The sequence below is a fragment of the Oncorhynchus keta genome, chromosome 13 (assembly GCF_023373465.1).
Source record: "Oncorhynchus keta strain PuntledgeMale-10-30-2019 chromosome 13, Oket_V2, whole genome shotgun sequence".
Taxonomy (NCBI): Eukaryota; Metazoa; Chordata; class Actinopteri; order Salmoniformes; family Salmonidae; genus Oncorhynchus; species Oncorhynchus keta.
This window is the reverse complement of record NC_068433.1, coordinates 20828269-20847512: the sequence shown is the minus strand read 5'-3', so window position 1 is coordinate 20847512 and position 19244 is coordinate 20828269. Positions and strand designations below refer to the sequence as shown.

The 19244-nt window shown below is 44.9% G+C and overlaps 1 protein-coding gene and 1 long non-coding RNA gene across 13 annotated transcripts in view; both read right to left on the bottom strand.

The window, feature by feature from the left end:
• LOC118392011 (chromodomain-helicase-DNA-binding protein 3) overlaps positions 1–19244 on the bottom strand; it is a 33829-nt gene that overhangs the window by 7129 nt on the left and 7456 nt on the right. For 2 of the 4 annotated variants that reach the window (XM_052459610.1, XM_052459608.1), the window contains exons 15-38: positions 18772–18972; positions 18423–18560; positions 18147–18268; positions 17739–17912; positions 17291–17432; positions 16798–16929; positions 16434–16551; positions 16177–16301; positions 15569–15800; positions 13168–13337; positions 12730–12907; positions 12330–12416; positions 11604–11692; positions 11291–11424; positions 10929–11073; positions 10266–10464; positions 9896–10062; positions 9416–9785; positions 9096–9233; positions 8504–8612; positions 7942–8074; positions 5966–6161; positions 4205–4368; positions 3531–3657 (exon numbers count right to left, since the gene is read on the bottom strand). In XM_052459610.1, coding sequence (XP_052315570.1) covers positions 3531–3657; positions 4205–4368; positions 5966–6161; positions 7942–8074; positions 8504–8612; positions 9096–9233; positions 9416–9785; positions 9896–10062; positions 10266–10464; positions 10929–11073; positions 11291–11424; positions 11604–11692; positions 12330–12416; positions 12730–12907; positions 13168–13337; positions 15569–15800; positions 16177–16301; positions 16434–16551; positions 16798–16929; positions 17291–17432; positions 17739–17912; positions 18147–18268; positions 18423–18560; positions 18772–18972 — 3790 coding nt within the window. The remainder of the gene's footprint in view (positions 1–3530; positions 3658–4204; positions 4369–5965; positions 6162–7941; positions 8075–8503; positions 8613–9095; positions 9234–9415; positions 9786–9895; positions 10063–10265; positions 10465–10928; positions 11074–11290; positions 11425–11603; positions 11693–12329; positions 12417–12729; positions 12908–13167; positions 13338–15568; positions 15801–16176; positions 16302–16433; positions 16552–16797; positions 16930–17290; positions 17433–17738; positions 17913–18146; positions 18269–18422; positions 18561–18771; positions 18973–19244) is intronic. The other 2 variants (XM_052459609.1, XM_052459611.1) reach the window with 1 other exon arrangement.
• Positions 14060–15355, bottom strand: LOC127906741 (uncharacterized). 9 transcript variants are annotated; one of them, XR_008062733.1, is made up of 4 exons: positions 14901–15355; positions 14776–14850; positions 14326–14525; positions 14060–14260 (listed from the first exon to the last, which is right to left on the bottom strand). It is a non-coding gene; the product is annotated as an uncharacterized LOC127906741 (long non-coding RNA). The 9 variants fall into 9 exon arrangements; XR_008062735.1 differs by having other exon boundaries at positions 14097–14135; positions 14227–14285; positions 14776–14915; XR_008062736.1 differs by having other exon boundaries at positions 14102–14135; positions 14227–14310; positions 14351–14466; positions 14767–14912.

The following is a 19244-nucleotide window of genomic DNA, read 5'->3' as shown; positions in this document are numbered from 1 at the left end:
TCAGTTCAGGCAGTCTGGCCCTCAAAACTCCACTACTGAGGGTCAGCTTCCTCGAGGTGTCATGGAAACAACAAAAACCACAACATCATTGTTACACTTCCCAAAGGGCAACCCATTTTGAGGGACAGTCAATGTTGTTGAAAGTTTGTGTTCTCACAATTCAGGTGTGTTGAAATGCCATTACATTTTGCTTGGAGTTCACCGAGGTTAGCTACAGTTACACAGTGAGAAAAGATGCAGGGCAGACAGAAGTTGTTTATTTTGACGCAGCAGCAGCTTTGCGTACTCAGGACTGGGATGAGGTGACCAGACTGTTGAAGTGAGGTTATTATCAGGTTATTATGAGGTCATAGAAGTGTTAGCTTTTTCCATTCACTATTTTTCCTCACTCTCTCCCTCCGCTCCTCTCCTCCACACTCCTCTCTGTCTCTCTTCTCTCCCCACTCTCTCATCTTTCTCCCTCTCCTATCATTTCCTGCTCTCTCTCTCCCCCTCTGCTCTTCTCTCTCCTCTTCCTCTCTCTCCCTCTCTTCCTTTTCTCTAAAAAAGGGGTCACCAACCAGAGCTACCCTAATCAAGACAACAAACCCAACGCACCCCCATATACCAAATATTTATAGCTCTACCAGGAGAGCGCATTCATTCGTTCAGACTGTCTGTGTGTTCAGCTGCTTAGCGTTCATCTCAGCACGGTCCACTCAGGCTCAACACCCACAGAGAACAGACAGACGATGTGTGATCTAGCGACTATTTCTGAACACCAGCGTTCAGCCCAGCGTTCTGTTCAGCCAAGCCTCAGAGAGTTCTGGTTCACAAGTCACAACAAGGAGTTTACACAAGCAACTTCTGTGTGGTTTGGTGTCCTCTTAAAATACCTTTGTACAAAGTCCCTGGAGACCGAATTACATCTTGGCACCGCGACGCGGTACGAAATGAACTAACGGCACATTTTCGGAAAAAGAAAAAAGAAATCTCCCAGAATGCTATGTCTTAGACTGATGGGTCCCACTGCAAATACATAAATCAAGATGTAGGAATGCAGGTCCACACTACAGACGGACTGGACCACAGCACCCTGGATCAGCCAGGCCAATACAGAGGAATACCAGTGGGGAGTATCAGGTTTACCAAATATCTCTGCATCTCTGTTAGAGTTCTGTTACACACTCCAGAGCAGACGTATCTGGTCAACATCTGCTGTAGCCAAACTAAATGGAGGGGAAAACAAATTGTTGGCAGTTGGAGTGGACTTAAAAACGACTGAAATAGCTAGACAATGAGATCCCCCCTCCCCCAAAGGTGGAGAGTTTAGAATATTTTAATTATGCCAATGAGTAGAAAAAACCTTTAGGAGGAAAAATCAACAACTGCAAATATTCTTCCAAAATTGTTTGTGGTGTTCCAACGTACTGGACACCTTCATATTCTTGCAAGCTTGGTTCAGAATAGCTAATAGAAAAACGTTTGTAGGGTTTTCAACAATTGAAAAGATAAAAGGGCAAATCCTAACCTCCACCAAGTAGAATTTTCAAATCTCCCAATATTGACATCAATGCATGACTAAGTGAAAGTTCAACTTAAGTGGAAGGATTCACCATAGAAACAGAATGACATCATTCCAGTTCCGAGGGTTCCGTCCCAAAGTGACAAAACATATTGACATCAGAGATTGTGACTAGCAGTGAACCTGACACCACTAACAGCAACGAAAACAAAGACAAAGTGGATCTCACTGATCTAAGTGTCTCCGGCATTGCCAGGGTTTATTGAGTCATGACAGATGTGAGGACTTTCTCAACTCAGTTTTCTTCAATAAATAGTGCTTAGAAGGACGTTACAAACCAGGGAGTAATCCCACCGTGTCATTTGAGAAAAAAAACAGTGGCTACTACACACTACCTAGACACGTTCACACTGCGATATAACACTGGGCTAAGAGACATCTTAGCCCGGGGCTAATCGAGTATTCACACATGTACGTTCTAAAGTGGGCGAGCACCAGAAACACGGTGCCAAAATAGCCCGTGTGACACGGGGTGGGGAATAATGGATAGAATTGTCACTGTCCAATCACAAAAGCTGCACTTTCTCTTCATTTGCATATGCTTGTGATGTGTTCTTGCACTCTATTTTGATAAGTACATTTATACTATTACATCTTTCCATCTGAGGACAACAACAAAAAAACGGGAATACTTTCATCCGTTCAGAGACAAAAACGGTTGCTAGGCAGGCTGGCCAACGTCTTCCCACTGGGCACACATGGGTTGAATCAACGTTGTTTCCACGTTATTTTCATGAAATGACGTTGACCCAACGTGGAATAGACGTTTGAATTGACATCTGTGCCCAGTTTCATTTAGCTAGCCTCTGAAGCCACAACCTCTACAGCTGGAAGGGCAGCAAACGCTCCATTTCCGTCTGTTTTCATAGGTTTAATATTGACATTTAATTGTATATAGCTTTCCATGAAAATAATATTGTTGGATGATTTTGCCTGGATCAGAAAAGTCGATGTGTCTTCCCTGCACAGCATTCTCTATACAGAGCAAGATCGCATTTCAAGTGAGAAAAAATGTTTCAGAAGGTTCGGAAAGACAGACAGCAAGGTTTATACAAACCGTCACTGTTGGAAATAAAACGCTAGGCTAGAAGCAAGAGGGAAATGAATATGTTAATAAATGCCTTAATCCTTATAAAATTGGTCGCGCTGCAGAGATAGAATGTTGGTCGCGTGTTGTGTTTCTCTGTTATCCCAGGGCTTTGGAATACAAGTGTGAATCCTTAGCCCATGGCAAAAGCTCAGCCCAGGGCTAACAAATGCTTGTGTGACACAAAGGATAAGCTAGCCCAGGGCCAGTCTTAGCCCGGGGCTAAGGACAACGCAGTGTAAAAAGGACTAGAAGCATTAACCTCACCATAATGATCTATATAGCAATGGGCACAAATATCTCACTACAAAATGTATGACCATATAAAGATGCTACATTCCCCAGATTTGACCCATCTGTCCCAAGATGCCAGAGCCAGAAGCCAATGCATTCTAAACCCTACCTCATTAGGTCTATATCAACATAAATATAGTGCAATACACTGGTATAATACATACTCTCAGGGATACTGCAGCTTAAGCTAAATGGATTTGTCTTCTCTGCTTGGACTGCACAGACACCCTACTTGGAAAGAGCACACACACACACACACACACACACACACACACACACACACACACACACACACACACACACACACACACACACACACACACACACACACACACACACACACACACACACACACACACACACACACACACACAAACACAAACCACATTTTTTCCAAAGCTTCACTGATGAAGGATTTATCGTGACTTGTTGACTTTATCAGACAATAAATAATAAATGAAGGATTTCGGCAAGAAATGCAGCAGCTGCAGAGTAGCAACCCATAAAAAAAAACTTCTAACTGATAGGAACATGGAACCAGCCCTTTTCAGTGAATGGGTGTTACAGCACAGTGTAGCCACTGACCTGATACGAAAGATCCAGGGGGCATCTGGCTGTAGTTGGCCCCTCCCATGGGTAAGACTCCCGGGGGGACGGGGGTGAAGGCGGGACCAAAGTTCTGAGGAGTGGCGTAGGGTCCTGGAGGGATGGTCTGGAGGGAGAGGGAGCGAGGACATACTGTCAATTTGATGATCGATCGAAATCAAAAAGAATAATCAGAAGCCTGAGTGTGTGTGTGTGTGTGTGTGTGTATATATACAGTGCCTTGCGAAAGTATTCGGCCCCCTTGAACTTTGCGACCTTTTGCCACATTTCAGGCTTCAAACATAAAGATATAAAACTGTATTTTTTTGTGAAGAATCAACAACAAGTGGGACACAATCATGAAGTGGAACGACATTTATTGGATATTTCAAACTTTTTTAACAAATCAAAAACTGAAAAATTGGGCGTGCAAAATTATTCAGCCCCTTTACTTTCAGTGCAGCAAACTCAAAAAAAATACAGTTTTATATCTTTATGTTTGAAGCCTGAAATGTGGCAAAAGGTCGCAAAGTTCAAGGGGGCCGAATACTTTCGCAAGGCACTGTATGTGTCTATGTGTGTTCACAGGTAGTTTGTGTGTATGCGTGTGCGCGAGCTTGCGTTACTGTGTGTGTATGCGTGCTCCTGTGTGTGTGTGTACTCAGTCTACTTACCGGGGGAGTGTGTGTGTCGGTACCCTTGCTGGCTAGTCTGCTGAGGATGCTCCTCTCTGACATCTGCAGGCGTGCGGCGATGGGCGGGACTCGGGACAGTGTGGCAGGGAGCCGCGTCACGTCAGCCTTCATGTCACTAAGCAGCTCCTCCAACTGGTTCAGCACTGAAATTACAACAACTCAACGGTCAATTCATTCCATTAGCCATTCCAAGCAGCTATTAGATCAGTAAATTACTGTTAACCATCCCAAGCAGCTATTAGATCATTAAATTACTGTTAACCATTCCAAGCAGCTATTAGATCATTAAATTACTGTTAACCATTCCAAGCAGCTATTAGATCAGTAAATTACTGTTAACCATTCCAAGCAGCTATTAGATCAGTAAATTACTGTTAACCATTCCAAGCAGCTATTAGATCATTAAATTACTGTTAACCATTCCAAGCAGCTATTAGAACCATTCAAGCAGCTAAATTTAATTACTGTTAACCATTCCAAGCAGCTATTAGATCAGTAGATTACTGTTAACCATTCCAATCAGCTATTAGATCAGTAAATTAAAAATTACTGTTAACCATTCCAAGCAGCTATTAGATCAGTAAATTACTGTTAACCATTCCAAGCAGCTATTAGATCAGTAAATTACTGTTAACCATTCCAAGCAGCTATTAGATCAGTAAATTACTGTTACCCATTCCAAGCAGCTATTAGATCAGTAGATTACTGTTAGCTATTAGATCAGTAAATTACTGTTACCCATTCCAAGCAGCTATTAGATCAGTAAATTACTGTTAACCATTCCAAGCAGCTATTAGATCAGTAAATTACTGTTAACCATTCCAAGCAGCTATTAGATCAGTAAATTACTGTTAACCATTCCAAGCAGCTATTAGATCAGTAAATTACTGTTAACCATTCCAAGCAGCTATTAGATCAGTAAATTACTGTTAACCATTCCAAGCAGCTATTAGATCAGTAAATTACTGTTAACCATTCCAAGCAGCTATTAGATCAGTAAATTACTGTTAACCATTCCAAGCAGCTATTAGATCAGTAAATTACTGTTAACCATTCCAAGCAGCTATTAGATCAGTACATTACTGTTAACCATTCCAAGCAGCTATTGGATCAGTAAATTACTGTTAACCATTCCAAGCAGCTATTGGATCAGTAAATTACTGTTAACCATTCCAAGCAGCTATTGGATCAGTAAATTACTGTTAACCATTCCAAGCAGCTATTGGTGTGTTAGTATTAACCATCAACTACGTACTCTATCAGTCTCCCACTAAAGCCTGCCCCCACTGAAGCACTACAATATTGAACGCTCATTTTCGTTTAATGTCACGAAACCGACATTTTGTTTGAACATATCTCTATCTTTCAGGACCGTTGTAGAATAGTGAAAAAGTCAAGCCAGTACGTTGTCCTTTCAAATGAACAATACAAACATACCAACTCGTCAGAGATCGGATGAGGACATTTTCTGAACTAACAAAGAAGTCTGGTAACTGAGATTGTAACTCTATCCTGAAGTTGATATTGTGAAATGTTAGCTTCTGGCAGCAGCAGCAGCTCTGTGAGGCCTGGTCTGCTGACAGATTCAGGTCAAAGAACGTTGGAAAGATGTAGTCTGGGAGATTGTTTCTTTATCTTTATTTCTGATATAAATGCGTACAGACGCACACCACACACACACACAGAAAGGGGAGGGAGATTTTGTGTGTGTGTGTGTGTGTGTGTGGGTGTGTCCTTCACCCTTGTGCAGCACTGCATTGGCAGGTTTGTTCCCGGCCAGGGACTCCTTGCTGAGGTGCTGGTGGGACTCAGCCAAACACTCCACCTCGGCGAAGCGGGCGTTCAGGGCCATGGCGGGGTGGACCGGGTCCTGGGTCATATTCAGGTAGGCTGCCCTCCTCAGCTGCTCCTCGATCACCAGGGCCTGTTCTAATAACTGGGGGGAGGGGAGAGGGGGGGTGAGTCAGTTCTTTCATCAAGGATTGTCCTAAAACTTGTCTGCTTCTTGACATGTGTGTTCACTGGCCAACATGTACAGTGTGTACTGCATTTCATGGGAAGAAAGTTTTATTGAGTTTCATTTATCTGAATCGCAATGAGGAAGATGTTCGAGAAACATTGGAAGAAAGGGGAGAGATAAACCGAATGTGAGGATGGCATGAGGAGGAGGAGAGACGAATGAGTCAGAGAAAGACAAATGATGTGGGGAGAAATTCTATACAAAATATTCATATTTACAGTGTTATTTTAGCCACCAATCATTGTGTGAAAGTGAGAATGCGGATGTTGAGGTCAGGGCATGAAACATGTGAGGCCATCAAAAACAGGATGAGAGTAATTTCACAAACGCACCGGTCAGCAATACCACCCTGGTATCTGTCTGTCAATTCAATATCTGTCATTCATAGGGTCTCAGACTTACATCTTTCAAACAGATGTGGTAGATATTGAACTGTACTGAAATACAGTGAGCTCCAAAAGTATTGGGACTGTGACACATTTCTCTGGCTCTTTACTTCAGCACTTTGAAGGATAAAATGACTATAAGGTTAATGTGCAGACAATCATCTATAATTTGAGGGTATTTTCATCCATATCGGGTGAACTGTTTTGAAATTCTAACACTTTTTGTACATAGTCGCCCCATATTATGGGACCAAACTCACTTATTTTTTTTATTTAACTACAATGATGGCCTCGGAACAGTGGGTTAATTGCCTTATTCTGGGGCAGAATGACAGATATTTACCTTGTCAGCTCGGGGATTCGATCTAGCGACCTTTTGGTTACTGGCCCAACACTCCAATCACTAGGCTACCTACCGCCCCACTTATATGTGTATTGAAGTAGTAAAAGTGATTTGGTCCCGTATTCATAGCAGGCAATGACTACATCAAGCGTGTGACTCTACACATTTGTTTGATGCATTTGCTGTTTGTTTTGGTTGAGTTTCAGATCATTTTGAGCCCAATAGAAATGGATGGTACGGTATTGTGTCATTTTGGAGTCACTTTTATTGTAAATAAGAATAGAATGTTTCTAAACACTTCTACATTAATGTGGAATGTGGAACCATGACTATGGATCATCCTGAATGAATCGTGAAGAATGATGAGTGAAAGATATAGACGCACAAATATCATACATGCTAAAGACTCACCATTACAATGACAAGGTTAGCATTTCTTTTGGCTATGCTATGAATGTGGGACCAAATACTTCACTTTTTACTACATTAATACACATATAACTGATTTTGTCCCAATACTTTTGGTCCACTAAAATGGCGGGACTATGTACAAAAAGTGTTATAATTTCAAAACGGTTCACCCGATATGGATGAAAATACCCTCAAATGTAAGCTGACAGTCTGCACATGAACCTCGTAGTCATTGTGTCATTTCAAATCCAAAGTCCTGGAGTACAGAGCGAAAACAACAAAAAACAAAATGTCACTGTCCCAATACTTTTGGAGCTCACTGTATGTCCTGAATTGTGTTCATCTTGTCTGTGTCATGGTTGTGTGGTGTCATAGTTAAGTGATGGTTATGTTATAGTATGTCATGTGATGTGATGTGTAGGGCCCAGAGAGTTTCCTGGCCTTTTAGTTATTCAACGCTATGTACCCTATGCCATGTTACACTGCTATGCAATGTCATGTCATGCTATGTCATGTCAGGTTATGTCATTTTATGTCACGCCATGTGGTGTCATACCTTGAAGCGGCGGGCCAGGAACTTGTTCTTCATCTCCAGGAAGTTGCCCTTGTTGGCCTGCGACTTGAAGGGCTCGTTGACAATGGCGAACTGGGGGTCGTTCTGGATGTCCTGCCACCTCGCGTACCCATGACTGATACAGAAAGGTCAAGGGTCATACAAGCTCAATACATCATTGGCAAATCCCAAACAAACATCTAGCTTGTCAGTAGTGATAAGTCTTTTAGAACAACTTCTACTAAGCCTATGAATGGGGCTATCATCATCAAGCTTATTCCCATCGAATTCTTTCAGATCTTTATTGTGTTTCTTGTGTTAGGAGGGCTAGGGTTAGATTCAGGATTGGGAATTCTAGTGAAAGTCACAGAAATAGAACAAACAGAATGGACTTCCAATCTCTAGTCCGTGTGTAGATCTCTGCAGACACAATCTAATACTTCTCTGCTTACACAAAGGCATCAGTGGATGGACTTGTTGACTTCTAACAAGAAGCCCCTGCCGCAGCAAGATCAATAAATAAACACGACAAGACGGTCTCCTTGGCAACCGCCGTCAAGGATACAGAACGATTCCCGCCAGCAGCCAGAAGTCGTGCCGCCGGTGCCAGATCTCATTCATCTTCCCAGAAGAGATGGCCGCCCGCTCCTCGTTCTGCCACAGCGTATGAAGCTCTGCAGGGTGAAACGTTAGCATAACGTTGTGTCAAGGTTATAACCATGTTAAAACAACCTGTGCGTTCTGCCACAGCGTGTGCAGCTCCGCAGGGGGACAATGTCAGCATAATGTCAATGTTATAACGTCAACATTTTGTTGTTTTACTGTTAAATGAACAACGTGTGTTCTGTCACAGTGTGTGCATCTCTGCAGGGTAAAGTCAATATAATATTCTATTAATGTTATAACAACCTGTGATACTGACTGAGGGTGTTCTGGACCTCTATAGGAAAAAGTCAACACAACGTTGTGTCAATGTTAAAACCCTCATGCTAAAGCAACCCATGATACTAAATCCCTGTGTGTGGAGCTCAGTGTGGGTGAATATCAACATAACATTGAATGAATGTTGAAACAACCCTTGATATAGAGTGAGTTCTGCCACAGCTCTAACACACAGTATCAGATATGACAGGGTTCATTTGATAGGGGTCATTTACCCGTGAAGCCCCCGTCAGCGATGTTGAACATGAAGCGCCGTCGCTCGGGTGGGATGATGGGGGGTTTCGGCAAGGTGTCTTTGGCAACCTCCTCCTTCGCCACTTCTTTCCCAGCATCCTTTTCACCTTTTACTTCCTCTGTGACCAAGAAGAACACAAGCGAGTTCCTTTAGATCAGTGGATGCCATTGAAATATACCTAAGAGTGTACCTATATCTATCTACCAGTGACTAGTCAGTGAGTCACTAACTAACGAACTGACTAACTAGCAGACAGGTACAGACGGATGGACGAATGTACAGACAGGTGAGGTCACTCACCTTTCATCACGTCAGAGGGTAGCTGTCTGTCCATCTTCTCCTTGTTGTCTGATGCTTCTGTGGCGACAGGGGCTTCCTCGCTCCCCTTGTCGTTCTCCTTCTCTCTCCCCTTCTCCTCCTCCTCAATCTTCTCGCCTGGTAAGAGCGTTACACTACCTGGTTTCTCATCTTTGACCGCCGACCCTTGTTTAGTTGTTCCTCCCGGTGCGCCCTCCGTACTCTCCTCTTCTCCTTTCTTCTCCTCCACTGGGGCCGGAGGGGTGTCCGTCGTTTTTGTTTCTTTCCCCTCCTCTTTTGTACCACTCTCTTCCCTGTCTGTTGTTGTACTAGGGGATAAGTCTTGCGGAGCTTCTTTCGTAGGGATTGGAGGCTGGGGACAAGACAAAGCATAGTGTTCAGTGACAGTCGTTGGTATAACCAACTGTATGTAAGATTCATTAAGACTGTGAACTGTGTAATTAACAGCATTCAATCTCTCACCACTTCAGCATCTGCACTCCTGTTGCCCGCTAACGCTTTACCCCCTTCCGTCTCTTTCTCTCCATCTTTCTCTGGCTCAGACGGGGCCTTACCCTCCTCCTTCTCTCCCTCCTCCTTCTCTCCGTCTTTCCCGTTCTTCTCTAGTTTCTCTGAGGGAGCAGGGGTAGCTGAACACAACACACAGGCAGAGGGTCATCCCTCGCTCACACACACACATATTACACACACACATGTACACACACACACACACACAGTTATCACGGTCAGATTTGGAGTGCCCCCTGCTGGATATGTTTGAGCTGCACGCTTGCCTACGTGTTTGTGTGTGTGCATGTGTATGCATGTGTGTGTGTGTACTTTGTTCACCCACCTGGTTTGGAGGTGCAGGGGGTGTTGTCTGAGGTACAGCTGGGGTCAGGGGTGGGCGTAGCAGTCTTCATGGTCCCTCCAGGGGAGGAGGCTCTGGAGGAGGAAGACACACTGACCTCTGGCCTCAGAGCCTCAGGCTTCATCTCTGGCTTCAGCTCTGGGAGACTCCACCGCCCGTTGATGTGCTCAAACTCCTGGATCTGAGGCGAAAGGAGGGGAGGGTTCAGAGACAGGACCAAGCAGCTGTCAATCATTGTTGACTGGCAATAAAGTATTCTATTCTGTACTGTACTGTGCTGTTCTGTGCTGTTCTGTTCTGTCCTATACTGTTATTTTCTGTACTAGTCTGTTCTAATTCTCCTCTAGCCAACAGTCTCTTTCCCTGGGAAAAATGGGCTCTAATTTCTGTGGCTTTTCATTGATGTATCTTTATGTCACGAGGAAGTCACAGCCTGGGAAAATCTTAGTGGAGAGGAAAGAGGTCAAATGACTGTAAAATAGCTCTATTTACTCATATGATTTCCTTTGTTCGATTCTGGTCTGACAGGTCTGAATGGGTGACAGCTGTGCTTAAAAAACAACAACAGTTGCTATTGGTTGAAATGTAAATAGCTAGCCTGTTAGTTTAGCATTGTGGTTGCTAGGATAGACTTTGCCTCCTGACCTTCTTCTTGACCAGGGACATGACCCCGATGCGGGTCAGCACGGGCTGACGGCACAGGCCCTCCCTCGGCACGCCGTCGGCGAACGTCTCGGCGCCGTCGGCCACGGGCTCACACAGGTGACGCATGAACAGAGACACATACGCCCTGAAAGAGAAAGAGGAGAGAGAAGTGAGGGAGAGAGAGGAACCAGGCAGAGAGAGGCAGTAGGAGAGCAGAAAGGGGGGAGGGGGGGGGAGAGAGGAAAAGGTTTAGAAAAACAGCAAACAAAGAGGGACCAGCAGCTACAATGTAGTGTGAAGATCTCAGTGTAAGCTCATACTGTAGCCGGTGACGCAAACAATCACAGTTCCTCTCCACTCACTTGAACTCCTTCTCGCTCTTGCCCCTCAGGTCTCTGACCAGCCACTGGCAGGAGAAGGCGTCCTGGGCGGGCATGCCCCAACGCATCACCGCGTTTAGGAAGGCCTTCCGCTGGCGCGTGTTGAAGCCCAACACCTAGAGGGTTAGAGGGGACATAAGGACGTTATAACACATTCACAACCCATACACGTTGCATTCATATGCAGTTCATAAGCCATGAGAGGGGGGACGGCGAGAGAGTGGTGCCCAGGTGAAAGGTACTTCACAGACGTCATAACCCATACACAGCAGAACAGAAGGTTATTTTGTCTAACCTCCAGGTTGCCGGCCACTCTGGCCAACAGGGGGGGCAACGGCTTGTCTCTCTCGTTCCTCATCTGGCGGCGGGACTGTCTGCGAGAACCTGGAGCGAGAGAGAGAATTCAGGTAGAGCGAGAGAGAGAGAGAGAGAGAGAGAGAGAGAGAGAGAGAGAGAGAGAGAGAGAGAGAGAGAGAGAGAGAGAGAGAGAGAGAGAGAGAATGAGAGAGAATGATGAGAATGAGAATGAGAGTGAGAGAGAGAGAGAGAGAGAGAGAGAGAGAGAGAGAGAGAGAGAGAGAGAGAGAGAGAGAGAGAGAGAGAGAGAGAGAGAGAGAGAGAGAGAATGAGAGTGAGAGTGAGAGAGAGAGGAGGAGGAGAAGTCAGCAGTGGCTGGTAACCAGCGTAGTACTTACGGTACCAGTTGACTTGGACTGAAATAGGTTTGGATGCCGGTACTGTTTATACAGAATTTAGGAGCAGTAGCTCCACAATACTTTGGAGCTAATATTCTATAAGAAGAACGGGAGCTCAAGCAGTAGGTCATTTGAGGTGCCAGTAGTCAGCTCCGCTGGGCTGCTGCCAAAGTCAAGCACGGGTACTAGTAAAGCAGACATAATATCAATCTAGTCTCTACTTCAAAATCTAAACACTAAATGTGAGAATAAAATGATCTATCACAACACATTCAACAGAGAAGGCTTCATTCCAAATGTGTTGTGCCTTGTGTACTTTGGCCTACCTTCTGGTCTCTCGTCGAAGTCTTCATCCTCCTCCTCGGAGCCCACAGAGTACTCGGACTGGTTATCTGAAATACCAGTATGCCAGTCTGAAACAGCACATGGTGTACCGTCAACAGGCTAGGCCCAGTATCCCCATGCAGCTACTACTAGCAATACTTTAACAAAGCTTCAGCATTACTTTAGCATTACCTAACGTATTGCACAAAGACAGTGTGTGAAAATATCTAAATCTAACAAAGAGCACAACATCCTTTTATCAACCATGAATGAGCCAATACACGGACCTGACACAAAGTCTATCAACAACAAAAAAGTTATTCAGAATGCCCCAGGTTGCCATAGTGATGCACCAACACCCATCTCCGTGACAACCACGACTGACGGTTCCCAACTACCTACCTTGGTCCTCCTGTGCTGCGTCGTTGTAGTTGACAGGCTTGCGGTTCCTCTTGCCCTTGCCCAGTTTACTAGCCAGGTCCTCCTGTTGTTGCTCATAGTGATGTCTCAGCAGCTTCTCCCAGTATTCTGGGTCCACACACTCCTCCTGCTTAATGATCTCACGCTCCACCTCCTCAATCTGGACACACACATGCAAGCACATGGAAGAACAGTTTACACATAACCAATGTGATATAATCTACTGACAAACTCTCCTATAGTTCAATGGAAAGAGTTAACGGCTTAGATTAGCATAAGAGGAACAAAAATACACCAACGTGACACATAATATTTCTGTATAGATGCAAGCGTACAAAAAGTTGTAATCTGAAACAGCAATGTTATCACTTCTCTCTCTCTATCCCGCTCTCTCCATCCCTCCCTCCCTGCCTCTCTCACCTTATCCTCCTCTCGGACCATGTATCGGGCCACTTTGAAGGAGCTCAGGTATTCGTTCATATTCTGCATGTCCGTGTCATCCGTAGCATCCTGGCTCCGGTCCAGCAACCTCTCTATGGCCGAGCTGTCGTAGTGGATCACACTGCCCTCATCGTCCCTGTTGTCTCCCGCTGGACACCGTAGGGGAGAGAGAGTGGACATACGTGGTGGTGAGAGGACTTTGGGGGAATAGGAAACGGTGATGAAACAAGGATGAATATGTGACTAAAATCATTCCATATACAGATGTATGTAACAACCCCAAAAAAGAAAGTGTAGTCACTAAAGACCCCCTCATATTAAGTCCCTAAAGACCCCTCATATTAAGTCCCCAAAGAACCCCTCATATTAAGTCCCTAAAGAACCCCTCATATTAAGTACCTAAAGAACCTCTCATATTAAGTCACTAAAGACGCCCTCATATTAAGTCCCTAAAGAACCCCTCATATTAAGTCACTAAAGACCCCCTCAAATTAAGTCCCTAAAGAACCCTCATATTAAGTCCCTAAAGAACCCCTCAAATTAAGTCACTAAAGAACCCCTCAAATTAAGTCCCCAAAGAACCCCTCATATTAAGTCCCTAAAGAACCCTCATATTAAGTCCCCAAAGAACCCCTCATATTAAGTCCCTAAAGAACCCCTCATATTAAGTACCTAAAGAACCTCTCATATTAAGTCACTAAAGACGCCCTCATATTAAGTCCCTAAAGAACCCCTCATATTAAGTCCCTAAAGAACCCCTCAAATTAAGTCACTAAAGAACCCCTCAAATTAAGTCCCCAAAGAACCCCTCATATTAAGTCCCTAAAGAACCCCTCATATTAAGTCCCTAAAGAACCCCTCATATTAAGTCCCTAAAGTACCCCTCATATTAAGTCTCTAAAGAACCCCTCATATTAAGTCCCTAAAGAACCTCTCATATTAAGTCCCTAAAGCACCCCTCATATTAAGTCCCTAAAGAACCCCTCATATAAAGAACCCCTCATATTAAGTACCTAAAGAACCTCTCATAGTAAGTACCTAAAGAACCTCTCATATTAAGTACCTAAAGAACCTCTCATATTAAGTCCCTAAAGAACCTCTCATATTAAGTCCCTAAAGAACCTTCATATAAAGAACCTCTCATATTAAGTACCTAAAGAACCTCTCATATTAAGTACCTAAAGAACCTCTCATATTAAGTACCTAAAGAACCTCTCATATTAAGTACCTAAAGAACCTCTCATATTAAGTACCTAAAGAACCTCTCATATTAAGTACCTAAAGAACCTCTCATATTAAGTCCCTAAAGAACCTCTCATATTAAGTCCCTAAAGAACCTCTCATATTAAGTCCCTAAAGAACCCCTCATATTAAGTCCCTCCATCCTCCTCTCATATTAAGTACCTAAAGAACCTCTCATATTAAGTCCCTAAATCCTCCTCTCATATTAAGTACCTAAAGAACCTCTCATATTATCCTGCTAAAGAACCTCTCATATTAAGTACCTAAAGAATCTCTCATATTAAGTACCTAAAGAACCTCTCCTATTAAGTACCTCCATCCTTCTCTATTAAGTACCCAAATAACCTCTCATATTAAGTACCTAAAGAACCTCTCATATTAAGTCCCTAAAGAACCCCTCATATTAAGTCCCTAAAGAACCTCTCATATTAAGTCCTTAAAGAACCCCTCATATTAAGTCCCTAAAGAACCCCTCATATTAAGTCCCTACAGAACCCCTCATATTAAGTCCCTATAGAACCCCTCATATTAAGTCCCTAAAGCACCCCTCATATTAAGTCCCTAAAGCACCCCTCATATTAAGTACCTAAAGAACCTCTCATATTAAGCTCTCGGCCTCCTATCCTCGCATTTGATATCCCTCCATCCTCCTCCTGCTATTGCTATCCTTCCCCCTTTCTCCTATCCTCCCTCCATCCTCCTCCTGCTATTGCTATCCTTCCCCCTTTCTCCTATCCTCCCTCCATCCTCCTCCTGCTATTGCTATCCTTCTCCCTTTCTCCTATCCTCCCTCCATCCTCCTCCTGCTATTGCTATCCTTCTCCCTTTCTCCTATCCTCCCTCCATCCTCCTCCTGCTATTGCTATCCTTCCCCCTTTCTCCTATCCTCCCTCCATCCTCCTCCTGCTATTGCTATCCTTCTCCCTTTCTCCTATCCTCCCTCCATCCTCCTCCTGCTATTGCTATCCTTCTCCCTTTCTCCTATCCTCCCTCCATCCTCCTCCTGCTATTGCTATCCTTCCCCCTTTCTCCTATCCTCCCTCCATCCTCCTCCTGCTATTGCTATCCTTCCCCCTTTCTCATATCCTCCCTCCATCCCACATCAACAGGTGCCACAAAATGCTTGACAACAACTCACATTCAATCTCGTCCTTGAACAGCTCCTCGGTGCCAAACTTGAGGATGTCGTCCAGCTCCTGTTTGGACATGGATCCAGCCTTGGAGCCCAGGCCGGGCCGTACCACGAGGTGGGTCAACATCATCTTCCTCTTGGCCACCTGGGTGATGCGCTCCTCCACACTGGCACGGGTCACGAAGCGGTATATCATCACCTTGTTGGCCTGCCCTATGCGGTGGGCGCGACTGAACGCCTGTGGGGGAGGGAGGGTAGAGGGGGAGGGAGGAGTGAGACAGCAGGGTGGGACAGGGGAGATTGAAAGAAGTAGAGGGGGGTGAGACAGAGAGGGGTAGAGAAGAGATAAGACGGAAAAAGAAAACGGAAAAACAAAATATGGAGTAAAAAAACATACAAGCTTTTCAAAATATTTGTATTATTTCTTATTGTTGTCGCATTGTCGAGAGGGAACCTGCAAGTACATGTGTATCCTGTGCATATGACAAATAAACATGGCTTGATTTGATACAAGAATGCTGTCAAGACTTGTTTCCATTGATGAAAATGTAGATTAATGACAGATCTGAGTGCATTGTGGGCTATAGAATGGCAGTGAATGGCAGACATTCTACCTGGATGTCATTGTGGGGGTTCCAGTCTGAGTCGAAGATGAAGACGGTATCAGCTGTAGCCAGGTTAATACCCAAACCCCCTGCCCTGGTGGACAGCAGGAAACAGAACTGAGGCGCACCAGGAGCTGAGAGAGATAGAGGGAGGGTGGACTTGTATTACACACACCCAAATCTCACAAAAAAACTAAAAAGGCCCCTTTCATCTGTAGGCGTGGCTTTTGTTTATAGAGCCCTTAGACTATGAGTGTCTCCCTCACCATTGAACCGGTCTATGGCCTCCTGTCTCAGAGCCCCTGTGACTCCTCCGTCGATCCTCTCGTACTTATAACCCTCAAAGTCCAGGAAGTCCTCCAACAGGTCCAACATCTTAGTCATCTACCAGAGAGGGAGGAGAGACAGGGAGGAGAGAGAGAGAACAGCGAAATGGTTTACGGAAGTGCTAACAGTGCCCGTGTGTGTGTGTGTGTGTGTGTGTGTGTGTGTGTGTGTGTGTGTGTGTGTGTGTGTGTGTGTGTGTGTGTGTGTGTGTGTGTGTGTGTGTGTGTGTGTGTGTGTGTGTGTGTGTGTGTGTGTGTGTGTGTGTGTGTGTGTGTGTGTGTGTGTGCGTGCGTGCGTACCAACCTGTGAGAAGACGAGCACGCGGTGACCTTGGTCCTTCAGTTTTCTCATCATCTTTTGCAGAAGAGTCAGTTTCCCAGAAGCCTTTGTGAGGTCCGTGCCCTCGTACGCTCCGCTTGCAGTCTTACGGGCTTCCTAATACCACGGTAAAGAAAACACACCGTGTCCATGTGATGACATATACACAGATATAGCTTCTTTACTGAACTTGCTTATTTTAAATCACCGGACAAGGTCATCTGATAAATAACTTAAAGAATATAAACTTTTTATATTTCATAAACATCTATGTTTGGACATATTTACATTCATGCATATTGCTAGATTTCCCCCCTGGACTGTAATAGGCTCTATATATTTGTAGCTATAATACTCAAATCTACCAGAAGGTGTCACTGTACTGCAATTCAGAGGTGAATTACAGTCTTACAGTGGAAAATGTTGATACAGTATTCCTGTAACATAAATGACTATAAATAATTATGACGATAGTTACCATGGAGGCAACAGGGAAGAGGTAGGGGTGGTTGGCACACTTCTTCAGGTCCATCATGATGTTGAGTAGAGACACCTGGTTACCTCCTCCTTTCGAGTTCAGAGCCTCAAAGTTCCTCGTCAGAATCAACTTGTAGTATTTCCTGTTAAAAATACATCAATTGAGACTGGCACAGTTAGAGTGTGATTGTTTTTATGATTAACTAGTCAAATACTCCCTCTCTCTGTTTTTTTCCATCTCTCCATCTACCACACTATTCACCTTCCCTCCCCTCTTCTTTCCGTTCTTCCCTCACTCTTTCATGACCTTTCTTTCATCACTACCTCTCTCTATTCCTGCCCTCCCTCCCTCCATGCATCACTACTTCTCTATTTTCCTGTCCTCTCATCCTTCCTTACCCCTTCCCTTCCCTCCCTCCCTAACCTCCCTCCCTCCCTACAACCCTTACTTCTGCATGGGGCTGAGTTCCACTCGTACGATGAGCTCTGTCTTGGCCGGCATGTTCTTGAAGACGTCAGCCTTCAGCCTCCTCAACATGTGTGGGCCCAGCAGGTCATGTAGCTTCTGGATCTGGTCCTCCTTGGAGATGTCGGCAAACTCCTCCAGGAACCCCTCCAGGTTACTACAGAGAGAGGGTGGCGAGAGGGGAGGGAGGCAGGGAGAGCGAGAGAGAAAGGGGCCATTTTGGTTGAAAACATGTAAGTAGAGGTAGAGATGTGTGACTGGTTATGTCTGTTAGCCAGTTTCCTGGAGTGTGCACGTCTATACATACAGCACGTCCAAGTGTGTATCAGTCTATACGTGTTATGTGTACGTGGTTTTATGTGTGAATGTGTGCGCGTGAGGCTGGCCCTACTTGAAGCGGTTGGGAGTGAGGAAGTTGAGCAGGTGGAACAGCTCCTCCAGGTTGTTCTGGAGAGGAGTACCAGTCAGCAGCAGCTTGTGGTCAATCTTATAGTCATTCAGACGTCTGAAGAACTGACCAGGGAGAGAAGAGAAATCGCAGGCAATAATTCATTGATTGATTGGACTTTTATTGCCTTTGAAGAGGAAATTCAGTAAGGTTCTATACAGTGCACACACATACACACACACACACTCACACTCACACACACAAACAGAGGGAGCCAACCTTGCTCTGATTGTTCTTGAGGCGATGGGCTTCGTCCACCACTAGACAGGCCCAGTCTATAGACTTCAGGGAGGTCTGGTCTATCGTCACCAGCTCATAGGAGGTCAACAGGACATGGAACTTTATTGGGGCTTCTCTCTGGAGAAGAGAGAAAGAGAGGGAGGGAGATCGAGAGGGGTATGTGGGGGGAGATAGTATTGGGAGAGAAGTGGAAGGAGGAGGGGGAAGGAGATGCTGAGATTAGTTGAGGTCGTAATAAAAGGATACACAGGATTGCAGCAATCTCTCATCTCTTTTCTATCACTCTTGTCGTTCCTCTCCTCCCTCCCTCCGTCCCCTCCTTCCTCACCCTCAGTTTGAAGGCTTTCTTCCCTCCCCTAATGGCCGTGTCGTCAAAGGTCAGCTCGTTCTCTCTGATGATTGCTCTGCTGTCCTTGTCCCCTGTGTAGGTCACCACGTAGAAGTCCGGGGCCCACATCTCAAACTCTCTCTCCCAGTTAATGATGGTGGAGAGGGGGGCACTCACCAGGAACGGGCCACGGGTGTGGCCCTTTGTGGGGGGAAGGAAAGAGAAGAGATGGACCATATTTCCAATGGTGACTGTGATGCAGAAAGACCCATTGATAATGCATAGAATAGAGCTGAATATGTTAAGGAATTTGCATTGCAATTTACATTTTAGTCATTCTTATGCAGAGTGACTTACAGTAGTGAGTGCAAATATTTTCATACCTTCTTTGTACTGGTCCCCCCATGGGAATCGAACCCACAAAACAGGCATTGCAAGTGCCATGCTCTACAAACTGAGCCACACAGGACTAG